The sequence below is a fragment of the Lissotriton helveticus genome, chromosome 7 (assembly GCF_964261635.1).
Source record: "Lissotriton helveticus chromosome 7, aLisHel1.1, whole genome shotgun sequence".
In the NCBI taxonomy this organism is placed as follows: Eukaryota; Metazoa; Chordata; class Amphibia; order Caudata; family Salamandridae; genus Lissotriton; species Lissotriton helveticus.
The window spans coordinates 1,639,120,519-1,639,140,686 of NC_136068.1; the positions used below are offsets into that span (position 1 = coordinate 1,639,120,519).

Genomic DNA, 20,168 nt, shown 5'->3' on the forward strand with positions numbered 1-20,168 from the left:
ACTTATGCTAAGTAGAATGGAAATGTTAACAATAGCCCAAAAAGACATTTCTTTCAGGGTGGGTAATATGAGCACCACTATCAATTACAAATTGTACAACACATTCGGCCCTTTTCAAAGTGTTCAGCAGCACATGCAGTTATATCCAAGAAGCAATCAGAGACGATGATTTTTCACTAGTAAGCAAAATCTGCCATATTTGAACAGATCTGCTTTTTGACCACCCCAATTCTCCTAACATAGTGTTCTTGTCACCACTGTGCCCTGATTGAGCACATTTTAGGTTGGTTTTTTTTTGCCAATTATGCCCTGGAGGGAAACGGCTCATTTTGGGACATTGCTTTGAATTATCAAAATGAATAGGACTTGGAAAACAGGTGACTCCTGAAGTCTCTTACTACTTCCCACATTTTAACTTGAAAATGCATTGTTACAATCTGTGAAAAGATAGGAAGGTTGAAAATGCCCAGATTGTCTTTTTGATGAGTTATAAAGTCCCACAGCTCAGCAGAGACTATGGAAACTGCAATAACCACCAAATTAATACCAACTGAAAAGAAGGAGAGAAGGGGGGGGGGATAATCAGGTCTCTAACAGTTGCATAAAAATGTACACACAAGGACATGGGTTATAGACAATCGAGTTCTGGAAAGTCATGAGGAAGAAAATTCCAAGGAGAGGTGAAATAAACTACATAGAGGAGCTTCAGTGATTACGAGTTCGCATTCTTGAATCCAGCCGCGAGTCCGTTCAAAACAAAAAACTACTAGAGTGAACGTGTTGAAGATGGTAAAGAATGGAAACAACGATTAAAGGGGTCAAAGAGAGACTAGATAATTATAGGTGTAAGTAAATGAACTTTAAACGAGGCCCTTGCAAAACTCACACGCTGGACTTGCTGAAAAGCAAGTTAATCTCTGTTAGGAGCAGACGATAGCACAAATCACCAGTATTTCACCACCTATTTCCCCTGGCACAGTCAAATGTTACTTTATACAGCTACAATTTGACTAACAGGTCGACCAGATGGAGACATTTGGGTATTTGATTCTAATGTTCCCTAATCTCATTGCATAATTTGCTTTTAAGTGAATCCAGTATATTAGTTTTGCAAGGGCCTCATTTAGAGTTAATTACACTTTTATTTGGCTAAGCTTTAGTCAATGTCCACCTCTGGAAGGCAGAGTTTTTTTCTAAACTGGAGTTTGTGCCTAATCCACCAGCTTCCGAGTCTGCGTGGTAATCACTATCTTCCCCTCGGTGATTATGAGTATAGAGATCGTCTGAATATCCACGAGACTTATCCTTTCCCCAAAAGATCCACGGAGCACATACTAATAAATGTATTAGTTGTGAACCCTGAAAAAGTCCCCAATGAGCTGTGACGACCGTACAAGTTCTAGTCCCAGACACTGAACCTTTCACCATTGTGTGAAGTATCTCCCGACTTCCCCTACTGCCATTAGGGATTATACCAACTCAGTTTAACGTTTATTGCATGAATAAGATATGTTTTACCAATTTGTTAACAAACTGACTCTGCCGACCTAGAGGTGCATATGAAAAATTCGAACAAAGCATTTGAACCAGGACTGAGCAGTAATTGCAAATGTTCAGCACACTTTACAAAGTCTCAATGGTCAAACACTACTTGTTTTGTAACTTATAATTTTAAGACATTCAGAAAATTACTTGAAGCCAAAACCTTGACTACAGTAATTTGAGAGATTATATGTCAAAAATACCCGTCTATAACCTTTTACACAATGTGATAACTCACTGTGTAAATCCCTCAGTTGAACAAATGCTTTCCACAATGACTAAGTTAGGCATACGGCCATTATCATAACTTTTTGTAAAAGCAGTCCAGACCTATGAATCGGAACATAAATGTTCCCAGTGCCCAAATCAGGTCTGTAGCTTATCACTATAACATAACCAAAGCAGACCTACTGTTCTGAGTGTAAGCTTTCCCAGACTGAAACCATCAGGCAAAGAGACATAAAATTACAGTTGGTAAGCAAAATACTAGCTCGCCTATGAGCGACTATCCAGGTTACTAGCAGAGCAAACCCTCCATGCCCAAAGGTTTGTCACAGCGGGTAACCAACACCAAAACTCTTACCTAGTACAGTATTCAGAGAGATTCCATATACAAATAAACCCTTCTCTGCTGGGTTCCAGAGTTTAACAACAATTGCTCAAATGGATGGATGTGAATATATGCTTTTTCACAATACATACATCGGGCCTTCTGCCTATATCAAAGTATTCCATACTAAACGGATCAGACCTTTATTCATGGTCATTTGTTTGCCATCCTATCCAACCCTACTGCGTCTAAGCTTTGCCACAAGTCAAATAGTGCAGTACAAGCACTCTTGAGTGGAAGCACACAACTTCAAACCTATCAAATTCTGTACACTGACAAGCCAAAGTGGGTAGAACCTAAGCCCCTTTCTCAGTGACACTTTGAAAGCTCTTTTTGTTGACGATATAAATTCTGGTGACAGCTGCACTGTCAAGCCACACCTAAAACTGCATGTAGGTTAGTGTAGCCCTGGACATACCATATTGCAATCAAACACACGGCTGCACTCAAGTCTAAAGTTAATGATGGAAAGGGACTGAAAAACTGTGCATTCCTCATTACTTTTCCCCTCCCGTCTGTGCTGTTGCCAGAGATACCAAGCACTGTAAATATCTACTTTACTAAGACACTTTAACAGCATTATAGTACCATGTGTAGCCCTTCTCATTTAAGCTTGATACTTTATGCATGTTCACGAACCTTTTCTAGGCATCCATGCTGCTACAGGCTCAGGAAGTTGGATACAAAATAAAAAAAAATAGTCGCAGCTTAATGGAGGGAGCACCTTCTGCGAAAGCATAAAATGTTGTCCTAATCAAAACCTATTCCTGTCCACCAACATGTGGGCGGAGTCAAAGCCCCTCTGCAGTACTTCTGAAAACTCTTTAGATAGGTAACATAAGGTCACGTGACACCAGGGTTGTCAAGCCAGACCTAAAAAGGACGCTTTATTCCTCAGTTTTAAAAGGTTATTTAACCTACAGAGGAGATCTGCTCTTCGTCTGCAACTTTTTTTTTATTCTTTTTTTTTTAAGGTAAAAAAGGATCATAGCCGACTGTCAGCCAATGCCATGTGAAATAATTTCCAAACTTCAAGGAATGTACTTTGTAGCTACATTCAGAGTGTACACCTCCATTTGGATTTGTGGCACAATTGTATACATGTTTGGGCCTTGTGATTCAACATAACTAAAACGTATGTTTTGGTTTTTGCTCCCAAATTTAGACCTCAGTAGTCAAATAGTTATTTCAAAAGAGTTGGCACCTTCTGACTATTGCAAGCAAGATGTTTCAAGATACCAACTGAGAAATTGAATGCCCAATACAAATAACACACAAACGGGGCGAATTAAATCATCCTAGTCATCAACAAACAGGACTTTAGCAATTCGTTAAGTGTACCTCGAACCAAAATCTCAAGATTGTTGAAGGTTAATTATTGCAGGATATAGAGCAAGGAGGACAGATAGGTTTGGTTTCATCAGATCTGTAAAAAAAGTCTAAAGAGGTTGGTGGCATTGCACTGGTCTATGGAGTGAGAAATAGGTAGTACTGGCAGGGAGCTGAGGCAAAGCTTGAAGGTCTTGAAAATTGTTTGACGTCGGTTTTGTTGGTGGCCTTAATACCCTATCTGGCTACTGTTTACCTAATGCAGTGTATGTATGTTGCAGAGGTAGTTCAATAAGACTGAGGTCAAAATAAGCTGTCCTTTTCTTCTGTTTTCTTTCAGGTCTGCAAATTGCGTGGTTATGGTGATCAGGATCTTTGGAATAACATGGTGCTGATAGTTTAGGTTTTCCCTTAACTACTAAAGCACTAGAGTATTGATGTCTACACAGTTTCTAACGGAATGCATTAAAAGTTGTTGAGCATAATATATAGAAGTTAAAAGTGTTAAAGGGGTGAAATAAAATGTCATGCTGTGTATTTTTAATGGAGAAGACCTTGAAGCATCAAAGGCTGTTTATACTCTTTTACGCAATATCAATTACTAGATTGGAAATGTAACAGAGGGGTTGGAAATGTAACAGAGGGAAGGGAAAGTGGTCATATCCCAGTCCTGATGTGTGGGTGGTTTGCAATGGATCGTGGATGATGGCAAAATGGGTGATGTTGAGAATATAGCTTTTGCCATGGGTTAGTTTGGCAACCGGCTGTATCACACGGAGATTGTCAATGAGGTTGAGAATGGTATCTCTTCTGTTATTTGCAGGCTACTTGTTGAGGAGGCCGAAGTCTGATGACAGCAAGTCGGATGGATGAGATGCTAAAGAGGTCATCAATTTCATCTATGAAGTGTAAGGTCTGTTCAGTAGGCCTTGGCACACAGTCGCAGTAACTGGTATGTAAGGAGCTCCATGAATTTGACTGTCACTGGTTTGCTAGGTGGGAACGTTGAGGAAGTTTTGCGACGACAGATCCCAGGTGTAGTCAATGAGCATGCGGAGTGTAAATAGCCTGTGGGCACCAGGGCATTTAGACTACCGCTCTGGGTTCTGTGACAATTGGCCTATGTTATTATTATTGGTCTTCAGCGCCACTAATGACAGAAAGACTATTTTGCACCATGCCAGTTTCATATGTCAGTATGTAAGCTAGCCAAACCATAATGCACGCGTAGAACATTGCTGCTCAAAATGTATATTGCTGCTGAAAGTAAACAAATACATTTAACCTATTAGGAACCATCGCTAATCAATCTAAAGGAGAGAAAAACACAGCTACACAGACCAGTCAAGCTGATCTCGTCAACACAAAACTTTGGTCTGCGAGAACACAAAAAAGCACCTTTGTGCCCGGCCAAAAGTGTTACAAACACAACACACATGTGGAAAGGTGCTATATACATGCTGTTAACACCTCTGCCCTATAAAACACAGCCCCTGAAGAAACACCTTGTCACTTGATCCTGCAGAGCTTAGATCTGCGATGTAGACATTTCTGACATTCTAGCAAGCCAAGAAACTCACTCCAACCAATAAAATCAAAGTTCAAAGCAGTACCCTACAGACAATGAAACGGAGTTAGAATCCAACTAACATTTTGCTGCACTCCAAATTGACCTAAATGAACAGACTAAGAACCATGGGTATTTAAAATTAATTAAAACAATCCAGTCCCAGATGCCAGAGCATTGCCAGGTACAAAGAATACTAGCAGAGAATGTTGTTTGGACTGGTGTTACAATTAATGAATGCTGGTTTCCATAATCGTCAAACTACTGCATAAATAGGCTCAAGAACCCTTACACAACTTTGTTATGCAACCATTTTATATTACGTACTGATGACATTATGTTGTGACATGGGTGAAGGCTTAGTTACTTCGGGACACATGTACTAACGCATTTTCCCATAGACATAATGGGTAAAACCTTTGATACATCTGTCCCTTTATGAATATGGCATAGGCTGTGGGAGACTAAGTCCATCATCAACATCACCAAATTCTACAGGAAGCAAGCTTAATGGGGCAAGGTGACTAAGACCAAACGTAAAAACTACTAAAGCATCCACTAAGGGACACCCAACAGATTATAAGCAAGCTAAACCCGTGATAAAACAAAAAACGTGGCTATTTCAAGCATTTGAAACTAAAAATCTAATTCCACTAAGATTGAGTAAATAAATTAAATGAACGTTAACATTAAAGTTATGAAAGAGATACTAACTTCTAGACGGTTTCTTGTTGCAGTGGGACGATGGTAAGTAGCACACTGGATCCTTGTTGATCCACTCAGTCTGCAATGCTGCTAGCATTCTCTGAGAAGGAGGTTCTTCTTCTGTGCTGGACGTGATCACCATCGAAAATCCTTCCGCAGTCAATTAGATGTAAAAGGTTTCCTTTGAATCCAAAAGGGAGACTGGTCCCAGGCTTGGCACGGCTTTCATTCATCCATACCTCAAGAAGGAGCCACAATCTTATGTTAAGGTCGCGTTCAGCAGCACCTTGGCTGGGTCCAAGTGTACAGCAAGATGCTAGTGCCTGCAAAGCAACATTCTGGAAAAATCCTCATCCAAAAGTTTATTCAGAAAGGCGGTGTTTAGAACTCCGGGTTAGGAGACAAATTCTAGAAATATAGGGTTTTGCTAGGTCAAAAATATCCAAACTATGTGTACCCTGTTATACCAGAATGAACGGGCAGACTTTTTTCCGAGCACAAAGAAGTGGTCTGTTTTAACAAAAAAAACTAAAAATCTTTATTAAAAAAAAATTACATCGACGATAGCCCTGCACGCGTTTCCATGAAAAATGGGGGGGGGGGGAATCTTAAGCTTGTAGCCTGTAGATGGACCACGATTGAATAGGTATGTCCATTTCAGTTAAACATTGAGACCATTCGGTGATATTTTGTTTAATCAATGGACATAGGGCTTGTTGTTGGACAACTGTTGAGGTGGTGGTCTGTCACCAGTCTGCAGCTTCAGGAGCCAGGCTAGGTGTCTAATAATCCTTAAGCGGACAGACGACCTATTCATTTAGTACCTCTTGTCGGAATGACAGGGGCCTAGTGACGTCGTGTTGTCCCTGCACTAAGCACCGCAAACAGTTGCTGTCGCCAGCTCAGGACAAGAACAGATACCCGACACTGTGACAGACTAGCCTCATAGAGCAGCTACCTGGATGACTGACATTAAACCTATAGGGAATCTGTGGATACACACGGTTGAAGTGTAGGTGACGGGTGTCTCCTCGATCACAGATAGTCAGTCCCCTTAGGGTGGTTGGCCGAAACCTAGAAGCCACGAATGGGTTACCCTGGCGGCATCGAGTCAGCTTCTTATGGAGAGACGCAGCCAGTTCAATAAACCCTGTTGTTTCTGGTGCTGCCCGTGGCCCGGCCAGATGATATCACATGCGAGGTGTCCGGAGGCTGTCCTCACCTGTAAGACTGCGCTTGACACCTAACGATGATAACGGGTGTGCAGGGCCGCAGCTGCCCTTTGCGGCATCTCTCTCTTGTGTGACAGCTGGGCCAGGCCTTATCACTAGAGCAGGTACAGGGACACTATCCTCACCGCGGTGAATGCAGGGCCGCGGCAGGGTTCCGCTGCTGATAGTCTAAAAGGCCACGGCCGATCCCTGCAGCAAATATTCCAGGTGCAGACCGCCTGTCATAAGCGATCGCCTGGCGGCGATACCCCCAGAAGCGATTGGAGAGAGGGTGTAAGGCCAGGCCTCTCCCCTGCATCAGGTATCGGGAGGCTGTCCTCGCAGGGGTGGGTACAGGCCTCTCAAGATGCGGTGTTCAACTGCGGCTGCTGCACCGCTCCTGGTCACTGCAGCAGCTCATGGGGCCGAACCGTGCAGCAGGCCCTTTAGGGGCGGGCTCCCCTCTTTGGAGTAGGTGTCTTCTCCCTCCTTGGGTGCTGCTCCTTCTGCGGGGCAGGCTTCTATGCTGCTCCGGCAGTGTCAGCTCGGCTACCTCTGGGAGGGGACTTCCTGCTGCGACAACCCGGCTCCAGCGGTTGAGGAGGCTTCAGTCCGCGGCGTGTCAGCTCCCGGGCCAGCTGCTCAGGAGGCGGCACGTCGCCCTGGTCTCTGCGGCCTCCCTAACTCCTACCTTCGGCTCTCCCCGGCGTCTCCGCGGCTCCCTGCCTCCCCTCCCCGCTCTCGGGCTCTCCCGGCTGCGATCCACACCCTGGGACGCACCAACACTGGCGGAGGGGGGTTGGCATCGCAACACATGAGGGTCTCGGTGCAATTCTAGCAGATGACATACAGGAGGAAAGCTCCGGAGAACGTTTCAAAGACAGAAATACACGTATGCGTGTTTTTTAACTGAAATTACAGCCTTAATGCGTAGACGATACACCCCTGCTCATCCGCATCACAATGAGCTCGCCCAACGCGCCGCTCCATTTATAGTAACGTAAGCAGTTAAACCTTAGAGCTGCCCTCAGTGCGCGTTCTCACGTCAATGCGCGCTCTGGTGTTCGTGCGCGCCCCGACAACTATATAGACAACGACGAGAGACTACTAAACGGTACATAGTGTTTGCCAGCCTAGCTACAGAGGTACAGTCCCAAAGTAATAACGCAACGTGCGACATATCAGTTCGTTGTAGTACAAGCCTTGAAGAATAATATATCATGCTAGAAAGCACGCAAGATAGTACACGTCCTAATATCACTGCAATTCTACACAGGACTTCATGGGGTGCACACGACATAAGGCGTGTCACGTCCCTGCCGACAGCACAGTGAGCTTATGTCTTAAGAAACAACCCGTGGTAAAGTTACAGTCCACAGTCCGGGTAAAAGCCGACACCAAGGCAGTGACCTGCACTTTCCAAGATGGCGGTCGCAAGCACGTACACCTGTTGCGGCTTATTCACTAGCCCAACACCCCGATCATCGCTGAAATCGGCACGCACCACCAGCAGAAAGGTTGGAGGGCGTATGGAATGGCTCCCTAAAAAAAGACCCTTGTAAGAAATCCTGTTACATGACAGGACTTCAGCACTGAGCGTTTCTCTCTTGGCGCTCGACTACCGCTCCGGCTGCAGACGATCGGCAGGGGGACTTTCCAGACATGCTTTATTAAACGCTCGCTGACGAGACCCTATTCGACAATATGACTAAACATTAAGTACGAAAGGAACGGAAACGACCCGGGACTCAAATTATTTTAGCGCAGCGAACGTGCGCATGCGCTCACTACCCCCGCAAAGCGCGCGCGCCCACCTAGAGCTAAGTAGAAGCGCGAGGAACGCCCCAACCGTCATAGCTCGCGCTCCTTGCTCTGGCGCCGAGCGGCGCCTTAGCAACAAGTAGCCTATTGGTTCTAACAGTGGGCAGCTTGCACAAGGCACCGACGCACTGATTGGTCGGGATTCTAAGCACCGAAACAGCGGCAGTCAACAGCTGATAGACCTAAGGAGGCCATTTGGATTAGGACCGATACGTTTTGCGGAAGCTTCAGTGATCTATACGTATTAAGATAGGCAATCACAGTTGCTGGCCAATGGCGCGAGTCCTAGCAGCTCAAATCTCACGAGAAATTCTGCCACCGTTTTAATGTATGCCTCCGTTCGCAGAGGGGCATTAACAAAACTGATAATTGGGATCTTACCCTCCTCTCACTTCGAGAGATGACAGTGCAGAACAAAATTACACATTTTGACTCAAAATGCTTGTTTCTAAACCAGTAGTATTTCATTTTGGTTAAAAGCCAAAGCATTTTATACTTTATCTTGCCACTGGATTTAAAAGCATCGGTGCTCCCATCACGGGCCTGTGTTATCTCCGGATTCATTTACCCTTGACGATGAAGTAAAACTGATAAGACATGTTCAGTATATTTAATGTCAATGATGAGGATGAAATTAAAGCGTGACACTAGGGCGCACCTTGAGAATCTTATATTTTTGATGAGCGAAGGATATGACTAGGTACCTGGGTATGTATATCACCTCATCAATACAAAACTTGTGTAGAGCCAAATACCCCGCTTTGATGGCAAATTTTACGAACGACCTGTGCATCTAGACTAGAGCTACCGAGAGTAGCAGCACTAAAACTAAATGTATTAACCTACACTGCTGTATTTTTGTCCTAAGCTATCTGTAAGCAAACCCAAACAAGATTTATCAAATCAACAGGCAAAATCCAATGTTGTTTTTATTTGGGGTGGTAAGCAGCTGAGTGTTAATACGCATGTACCCAATATAAAATAGCATACACTTGGTAAGTGGATTAATTTACCTTGATCTAGATGGGAAGTGTAGTATGCGCTCTAGTCTATGAGCGTGAACGCGATGACGCGTCACGCTATAGACGAGAGCGTGAGGCGCGCGCAGGCGCAGAAGCTAGTTGGTAAAGGCGCGAAGGGGAGAAAACGGCAGTTGGCGACCGGAGCGATTGTTGGTTAGACGCTCGGCGCCCTAATGCTCGATTTGCTTGATAACTAATGCAAATAAAGAAGTTATCAATTACAGAGTCTCAGCGTGTGTGTGGGGGCAAAGGAGAAACATTACAGTGGCGACGAGGCTGGGACCACGAACACCAGGGAGCACAGTGGTCAGGAGCAGGGACTCTACAACAGCCCCACACCAACCAGAGGGACAAATAGCAACAAGGACGAGCAGAGGGCGTGGCAGTAGCGAAACAGCACCAATACAAGTTAAAAAAAAAAATACAGCTCCAACAACCAGGTCAGTGCTGGGATAAGGAACAAAGAGTACAGCTAGCACCCTGGCAGCCAAAGGCATCACCCCCAAGACAGAGGAGGGGGCACAAACTGACAACCCCACGCAGGTCATAAGGGACAACACCCCAGGTAGTCCCAGAGGGCAAGGTGACACGGCAGGGAGTGCAGGAGCGTCCGGTGTACCCATTCAACAAGGTGCCCAGGGGGTAGACCCCAGAGGTGAGGCCAGGATGGCGAATCAAGCGTCGGCCCTGATGGCCCCCGTCCCATTCCTGCCTAGACCAGGAGAACCACAGTTAAAATGGGAAGATTGGAAGGAATATTTTCAAAATTACATTGAGGCACTTGAAGATGAAAATGAGGGGGCATTCACCCCGGAAAGGAAGAAGAGACTGTTACTCCACAACCTGGGCCCGGAAGGGGTGAGAGTGTTCAAGAACCTGGTGCCCAAGGAGAGGGGAGCGACTGAAACAGATGTCTTTAAAAACGCACTAGATGACTTGGACAGCCATTACCGTCCAGCAGTTTGTGTCTCCATAGACAGGTATAATTTCCAACAGAGGAGGCAGGAGACTGGTGAATCGATTGATGATTATGTGGCAGCACTCCGGCGCCTGGCCATCACGTGCCAGTATGGTGCTCTGCAAGAGGAGTATATCAAAGACCAGATTGTCATGCATACCACCTGCAGGGCTGTCCAGGACAAACTTTGGGCGCAGAGCGAGACATCACTTAAAGAAGTTGTTGCTATGGTCAAAAAGGCTAAAATGTCAAAACGCGGCACTGATGCAGCCAAACGAGAGGGCGCACCGAGACAGATGATTAACAAGATAGACGAGGCGCCCCAGCCCAGCAAACCTAGATGGATGTATGGAGACCAGAGGAAGGATTCAAGATGGACAGGGAAACAGACAGTCCGCCCCGGCTCAGACAACAAGTTTGCATGTTACAGATGTGGCAGCAAGGCACATTCTGCACAGGATAAACGCTGTCCCGCGTTCCGCGCCAGGTGCTCGTTTTGTGGCCTGGTTGGCCACTTTGAAAAGGTATGCCGCAAGAAGGGGAAGAAGTCCACGGTCAAGTGCGTCGATGCGGCCACAGCAGACGTCAGCGAGGAGGACGACCTGGAAGATGGAGATTTGGTGCTATGCATCGAGGACCAGGTGCTAGAAGTGGCGGGGAAGCGAAGAGATAAGCCCCGCACGGACATGCTGATAGGGGGAGTGAAGGTACATGTGGCCGTCGATTCAGGATCCCCTTGGACTATTGTGCAAAGATCCATTTGGGAAGAAGACTTCGTGCCAGTAGTGGGGCCAGACCTATGGCCGCCGGACATCAAACCAATCTCGTATACCGAGAATGCCATTCCACTTGTGGGGTGCCGAGACTTTGCATTTGAATTCAGAGGGAGGTCAGCCACGTGCACCCTGTATGTGGCAGAGAGAGGTCCTTCAGTGCTGGGGTGGAGAGATGCAGGAGATCTAGGAATCATACTCAACCCAGGTGGAAAAGAGCAGATTCTCTTGACGGACGAGTGGCCCCTCACGAGAGATGAAGACTGGAAATCTGCATACCCCAAAGTTTTCGATGGTTCAGTCGGAAAACTGGACAAGTTCGTCCACAGAATGGTCCTCAAGGAGGGTGCAGTACCAGTGGTGCACAAGGTCAGAAACATACCCATATCCACTAGCGGAGCGGTACAACAAGAACTTCGGAGGCTGGAAGAGCAAGGCATCATAGAACCGGTGGACAGTGCGGAGTGGCTATCCCCCTTGGTGGTGGTCAAAAAACCCAATGGACAGGTTCGTCTCTGCGTTGACCTCCGCGAGCTCAACAAAAATCTCATAGTAGAGAGATTTCCCCTGCCCAGGATCGAGGAGATGCTCGCCAAGACGAAAGGTGTAACCCACTTCTCCACCATAGATCTCACATCTGCATACTATCAGATTGAGCTGCATCCGTCGAGTAGGAAGTACACAGCCTTCATTACACCCTTTGGGTGCTACCAGTTCCGGAGGATGCCCTTTGGCCTGGCATCCGCAGCGGCTGTATTCCAGAAGCTGATGCATCGGCTGTTCAAGGACATTTCGGGGGTACAGTACTTTCAGGATGACATCCTGGTGATGGGCTCTTCTAAAGGAGATCACGACAGCAAGCTGCATAGAGTCTTGGGAGTACTGCAAAACAGGGGGCTAACAGCGGAATGGAGCAAATGCAAGATTGGGACCCACACAGTGACATACTTGGGTCATGAGATTGGCACGCTTGGAATTTCACCCAAGGAACAGAATGTGAAGGCCATAAGAGATGCCAAGGCTCCCAGCACCAAGGAGGAAGTGCGGTCATTCCTTGGAATGGCCGAGTATTATAGTAAGTTTGTGAGGCACTTCGCCACCAGGACATATAGAATGAGGCAACTCATCAGAGACAAGACAAAGTTTGAGTGGGACTCAGAAGCACAATTGGAATTTGATACGATAAAAGACTGCATCAGCCATGCTGTTCCACTGCAAGGGTATGTCCCCATGGGCAAGACCGTGGTGACTACAGATGCCAGTGATAAGGGCTTAGGAGCGGTGTTGGCGCAAGTGAGAGAGGATGGAGCTACTGAAACAATCAGCTTTGCTTCACGAGCGTTATCCCCGACGGAGCAAAGGTACAGCGTCATTGAAAAAGAGATGCTGGCAGTCACCTGGGCCTTAGGCAAGTTCCGGCAGTTTGTTTGGGGCACAAGATTTAAGCTTCAAACCGATCATAAACCATTGATCAAAGTCTTGACGTCCTCGGGTCATGAGACAGCGACCCCGAGAATAGCAAAGATGACTCTGAAGTTACTCGATTACACCTATGATGTAGAGTACCTACCAGGAACGCAGAACAGGGTCGCGGATTATCTCAGCAGAGCTGCGGCGATGGAAGTGGCGCCGGTGGATGCCCTGGATAAGGAAGAGATGGTGGCCAGCTTGGAGGACCATGAGAAGTCGATAAGTATCCAGGAATGGGCGGCAGCCTATGATCAGGACGTGGAAAAGGTGGAGTTAAAGAGACATCTGACGTCGGGCTGGCCTGACAAAAGGAGGCTCACCGATGGAGTACGGAGGTTTTATGAAATGAGAGAGGAGCTGTCCCTGAGTGACTCGGGAGTGTTCATCTACAGAGGTGAGAGGGTCGTGCCTCCAGATTCAATAATACCCAGATTATTAACTCTACTTCACGAGGGGCACCTGGGTATCGTGAAGACCAAGGCACGTGTCAAGCAAATGTATTGGTGGCCAGGCATGGATGTCCACATAGAAAGGCAAGTAAGAGAATGCAGCCAGTGCCAAGGAGCGGACAAAGTACTGAGACCACTCCGACCCGCCTTAGGGAAGTTTGACACGCCACAGGGCCCCTGGGAGAACGTGGCCATCGACATATTAGGACCTGTACTGGACAGCAAAGGTGTGAACAAGTATTTATGTGTGGTAATAGACAAGTATTCTAAATGGCCTGAAGTTGACATTCAAGAATCCATGGATACGGACACGATTCTGAAATTCCTAACGACGGTGTTCTTAAGAGAAGGTATTCCCAAAAACATCCTCAGTGACAATGGCCCGCAGTTTGTCTCGGACAAATGGATCAGGTTCATGAAGAGGAATGGGATTGAGTCTAAACACACGGCAGTATATCATCCAGCATGCAATGGTCAAGTGGAGCGGTTCAACCGCGTGCTAATGGGCTCCATACAGGCGGCCATCACGCAGGGAAAGGACTGGGAGACCGAAGTGATGAGTATGCTGTGGGCTTACAGGATCACCCCCACGGCTGTGGGGTACAGTCCATTTCAAGTGCCGAGAGGACGGCATCCGTTCACCCGGGACAATGTAGTGTGGAGGGAGAAGACCATCACTAGCAAATGGTCCCCGGCGGTGGTTCAGCACAACTTGGAAAAGGCCCAAAAGATCTATGCTGCACACTATGACAGACGTCGCAATGTGAAAGAGGCAGAGCTGGAAGAAGGAGAGTGGGTCAGGGTTAAACTCCCTACCCTACAAAAGAAAGGTGAAAGCAAGTATAGCCAGCCGTTACAGGTCAAGGAGGTGCGAGGCAGGGCAGCACTCCTCAGCGACGGCAGGGTGTGGTCACAAGACCGCATGGCCAGAGTAAACAAGATAGTTGTGTGGCCCAAGATGGAGGAGATAGAGACACAAGCTGATTCCCGTGAAACCAGGCCTCGACCAGAGCAAAGTGATGAAGTCCTGCCCGATGGAACAGGAGAGGACAATGAGATGGAAAACCCCATCACAGGGTTTACAGCCAGAGATGGTGCACTGACCGAGGTAACACTGAGTGGAGATCAGAGAGACGGTGCGAGATTAGGAGGAGAAAGAGAAGTGGAAGAGAACATGCCGGTAAGACACACCCGTAGTGGCAGGGCGGTCACTGTGCCCTCTCGATATAGAGACTTTGAAATGAGTGGACACTAGTCATACACACCCAGACATGAGTGCCCTCCAGAGACTATTGGGGACCATGGACACTCAGTGAGAGTTGGGAAAGATTATTTTGGTTATTGTTGAAAAGGGGAGATATGTAGTATGCGCTCTAGTCTATGAGCGTGAACGCGATGACGCGTCACGCTATAGACGAGAGCGTGAGGCGCGCGCAGGCGCAGAAGCTAGTTGGTAAAGGCGCGAAGGGGAGAAAACGGCAGTTGGCGACCGGAGCGATTGTTGGTTAGACGCTCGGCGCCCTAATGCTCGATTTGCTTGATAACTAATGCAAATAAAGAAGTTATCAATTACAGAGTCTCAGCGTGTGTGTGGGGGCAAAGGAGAAACATTACAGGAAGGGTTGTAAACAATGTGAATTAGAGGGAGAAGAATTAGATAAGTAGTGGTCAGGTCCGGAATGACAGATATTCTTGAGAGAAGTACTGAATCATCTGGGTTACACAATACCAGATTAACTTGGCATAGTAATGTTAGTACTGACTGAAACCGTTTGCATTGAAAGGTATAATAGAAAAAAGATTATACACCTGCAACAGATATTCTATCAGCACTGCAGTAGAACAAGACATAGCTTCGAAATGGAAACCTACATCGATATCAACAAGCATCGACTGGTCTAGAAGATTATGGACAATGATTATGAAGGAGTTGCTCACACATGACTTGCAGAATGAAAGGGATAGATTAAGTGTCACTAAAAGTGCCCATAAACCTCCAGGTCTTGCCTAGTTTCTTATTTCTGTTTGTTGGAAATATAGAAAATTACACCCAGCAGCCTCAAAAATTTAATACAAAGTGTACTAAAATCCAAGCAATTAGTTAGCTCCTGTCTGTTTTAAATCTAGGATATGCATCTGATTTAGCCCCAATAGTTCCTGAATCCCAGTGCTGGAGACAGATTAGGAAAATGTACTTTAAAGGGATTGTCTGTAGCATGCAAATCAAAGTAAACCACCTCTTCCCAGTGGTAGTGAGTTTGTGCCCAACTGATCATATTCTGAACGGAACCTAGCACAAACATTAAAGGTCTGCCTGTGGCCTGTCAGCTATGCCAATGGCCTGTTACCTATGGCAGTCTGTCTTAAAAATATCTGAAAGAAGCCCCATGCAGCGACGAGAGACCCTGAATAAACCACCCTGACTGATTTTTAATCATTCAGCAAATGTCTCTTTAATAAAGAGTGAACCTGCTCTAGTGATGCTGCCCGGTGAGGAACATCTCATGAACTTACTTATGCAGACTACGTCTCCTGGGGTATAGCCCATCAACCAGGACTCTCCAGCCATCTCTGTCTTGGGCTTTTAATTCAGTCTGACTCCGGGTGTAACCCATCTCCTTACTGTCAGCTTCGGTGGCAGGGGTTTCTTGACCTTCCTCTTTTCCCTTGAGCGTTCACGGTCAGGGCTTGCCTGGTGGTGTTTAATGCAGACTTGCAGAGGGTGTGACCTATCCAGGTCCAGCATCTTTTCCTGATTTCTTCCCGAGCAGGGTGGTGGAAGGTCTTCTGCCGTAGGTCGTTGTTGCTGATGGTGTTTGGCCAACAGATTTCGAGGATTTTCCTGTTGATGAAGGTATGGACTCTGTTGGTGGTGATCACTGTTGTCCTCCAAGTTTCTGCTCCATACAGAAGGACCAATTTTATATTGGTGTTAAAAAGCCTCATCTTGGTTTGCAGCATTAGGTCCTCGGAGCTCCATATCTTCTGTAGCTTAATGAAGGCAGCCCTTGCTTTGCAGATTCTTGCTTTGATGTTGGTGCCTGGGCCACCCGGCTTGTCTATGACACTGCCCACATAGGAGAAGACTTCAACCTCTTATGGTGCTTCGCCTGCTAGACGACTGCAGTTGTGCTGGCCATGTTCGCCTTCAGGATCTTGGTCTTTTCCCCTCTGTATGTTGTGAGGCCAAGTTGTATTGATGTGGCTGCCACATCGTCAGTCTTCTCTCGTATGTCTGTAGATGGGCATGGGAAAGTAGAGCCAGGTCAGCTGCAAAGAGAAGGTCGTCGAGCTGTGTCCAAGGTGTCTCCTGGATCCCATTGCTCCTTGCTGTGGATGTCTTCATGATCCAGTCAATGGCCAGCAGAAAGTGAAAAGGCGAGAGCAAACAATCCTGGCGGACTCCAGTCTTCACTTAGAAGGCTTCCGTGAATTGTTCTCCAGAGACTATCTTGCAGGGCATTCCCTCATAAGAGTTCCTGTCGATTCTGACAAGTTTATCTGGTGGTGGAGGACTTTTCACAGGGTCTCTCGGTCCATGCTGTCTAATGCCTTCTCATAGTCGATGAAGTTGACACAGAGGGGAGAGTTCCATTCCATCCACTGCTCAATAATGATGCACAGTGTTGCAATCTGGTCTGTGCAAGATCTGTCTTTGCGGAAGCCAACCTGCTGGTCTTGCAACTGAGTGTCAACTTGTTCCTTCATACTGTTCAGGATGACTCTGTAGAACACTTTGCCTGAGGTTGATAGGGAGTTATCTTTTGTAATTTGCACAGTTACTCAGGTCACCTTTCTTGGGAATCTTGATAAGATATCTAACCTTCCAATCTGATGTTTCAATGTCTGCCTTCAAGTGCCTGAGCAGGAATTTTGTCAGGTCCTTGTCAGCTGGCTATATGTCTGGTGGAGACGGCGACACAAGCTAGTTCAGCAGTTCTTCAGAGTGCTCCACCCAAACTTCACCATGGCCAGTCCCAAGACCAGCGGCTGGTGAGGAGGAAGAGCGGGCCGGCCGGACGGCTTGGCGGCGAGCGCTGTATGGCATAGTCGTCCTGCAATGCCGGTAGTCTGAAACGCTCTGCAACAGCAATGTGGAGAAGACCTTGATGAGCATGGAAAATGGAGAGGTGAGCAGCTGTGGATTGTCGTTGGGGGCGAGACGGAGCTAGAAGCCGCACCGGACCGGTGAAGGGCAACAAATAAACACTGCGGAACAGCGAGACTGAGAGCGCTTGACAGAGTCTCAGCTTAATTGGGTGCTGGGTGCTGGGTGCTGGAGGCTGAAGCACATAGTGACGGCCTCCTGGGTGAGTGTGACGACGGTCGGAGCCCTATAAAGGGGGTGACCCCATCAGTGGAATAGTGGCCTGCACACTGTGGCCCCACCCCATCGCGGTGTCCCGAGGGTCCGGACCGTGTGGAGCGGTCCATTAAGAGTGACGGCGCCTTGGCAGTTCTGGTGCTGGAGCGTGTGTTGAAATTAGCAATGTATGTGTACATAAGCGGCGTTCATTTGTGTTCGCTGTACCTCTTGTCGTAAGCAGAATGGAGATTGCAAAAGCACTGACTGTGTTATCCCACCAGCATAGACCCATGCACACATATATATAACAGCCATTTTTAGGTACCATGGTCTCTCTGTTTGCGATCGATCATCAGCCCCTTCCCTGACCCTGCAAGCATCCCCCATGCACCCTGACCGCCCCCGCTCTCACATGAACAAGCCGTGAACCCTCCCCTCCCGCATGACTCTGTCTCCGGGAATCACACCCCGCGCCTGACCAACACCTCCTCTTCCTCCATGAATACCCCTCCTTTTATGACCCCTTTCTCTGAGCCTGATTGTCTGCACGGACCGCTGGTCATCCCTCAGCCTGAGGATACAGTTCATTGCCCACTACTGTATGCACTCGCCCCTCTTCAAAGGGGGCTACTATTGATCATGACCGCCCCACCCCCTGAGATTCGATCAGGCGCACACATTCCAAAGGAATCAGCAGAACACTCAGCTGCGTGACAGCCCCCTCCTATTGTATGGAGGATCAGGGCCCCTATAAAGGGGGTGACCCCATCAGTGGAATAGTGGCCTGCACACTGTGGCCCCACCCCATCGCGGTGTCCCGAGGGTCCGGACCATGTGGAGCGGTCCATTAAGAGTGACGGCGCCTTGGCAGTTCTGGTGCTGGAGCGTGTGTTGAAATTAGCAATGTATGTGTACATAAGCGGCGTTCATTTGTGTTCGCTGTACCTCTTGTCGTAAGCAGAATGGAGATTGCAAAAGCACTGACTGTGTTATCCCACCAGCATAGACCCATGCACACATATATATAACAGCCATTTTTAGGTACCATGGTCTCTCTGTTTGCGATCGATCATCAGCCCCTTCCCTGACCCTGCAAGCATCCCCCATGCACCCTGACCGCCCCCGCTCTCACATGAACAAGCCGTGAACCCTCCCCTCCCGCATGACTCTGTCTCCGGGAATCACACCCCGCGCCTGAACAACACCTCCTCTTCCTCCATGAATACCCCTCCTTTTATGACCCCTTTCTCTGAGCCTGATTGTCTGCACGGACCGCTGGTCATCCCTCAGCCTGAGGATACAGTTCATTGCCCACTACTGTATGCACTCGCCCCTCTTCAAAGGGGGCTACTATTGATCATGACCGCCCCACCCCCTGAGATTCGATCAGGCGCACACATTCCAAAGGAATCAGCAGAACACTCAGCTGCGTGACAGCCCCCTCCTATTGTATGGAGGATCAGGGCCCCTACTGTAGCCACGTGTTGGAATATCTTCATACTTCACAATGTCTTGATTGTAATGAAGAATGTATGTGTGCCATAAACCTGTGTATAAAAGACGAAGCCTCAGAGAAACTTTTTAGAGCACCTCCTGAAGACACTATGCGAGTGTCCGAAATGACAGGCTCTCCTCATGAGAAATAAACTCTATTCTTGTATTCCTGCTTCCAGCGCCCGTCTCTTTATTTGGTAATCGTTTAAGATGGGAACTAAGAGGCGTCCTGCGCCAGCAGCCTGGGCATCAGGTGTGTTATGGGCTGACTTTTTCACAATTGGCGCCCTAACGCGGGGTCCATCAGCGACATAAGGTCCGGTAAGAGAGGTCCAGACGATGGGGTGAACATCTAAACGATTGGAGTATACCTGCCTTGAGAGGGCCCTCGTCCGGCTGCCGATTGAATGAACTTCACCGATTCTGAACGGACCTCTCTCAAGTGACCTACTGTTCTGACTGGAAACCCACAGGAATGCTGCGATAAAAACATGGAGAAAAGAGGCGCTGGAAAAAGGAAGACGAAGAATTGCCCACATGGTCCGGTCCGGGTAAGGTTAAGTAGGACGTCTTTACGTCTGATTGGTAGGATGGCTTCTCCATCTGATTGATTGATTGATTGTTTTGGAAACAGTATTTAAAATACTGGTATTGTTCATTGATTGGTTCATTTAGCCTCGGTTGCTACTTGAAGTATTGGTGATCTTGGAGACATTCTCTGTTTGCAAACAGCGACGAATAGGAACGTTCCTCTCTCTTTGCAAATAGTGAAGGATAGGTAATGCGGACTTTTGTCCCCCGTTGTAATCCGTCATGCCTATTTTTCTCCCCACTGATTGATTGGTTGCTCTGTTGCTCTTTGAGACATTCGCTGTCTGCAAACGGGGAAGAATAGGAATATTCTGCCTCCC

At 47.4% G+C, this 20,168-nt stretch overlaps 1 protein-coding gene across 1 annotated transcript in view; it reads right to left on the bottom strand.

Annotated features, from left to right (window-relative positions):
- Positions 1–7,958, bottom strand: part of LOC144770632 (dual specificity tyrosine-phosphorylation-regulated kinase 1B-like) — a 431,276-nt gene extending 423,318 nt beyond the window's left edge. The window contains exon 1 of the mRNA XM_078655322.1: positions 5,763–7,958. Coding sequence (XP_078511448.1) covers positions 5,763–5,895 — 133 coding nt within the window. The 5' untranslated portion in view covers positions 5,896–7,958. The remainder of the gene's footprint in view (positions 1–5,762) is intronic.
- Positions 7,959–20,168: the final 12,210 nt, after the last annotated feature.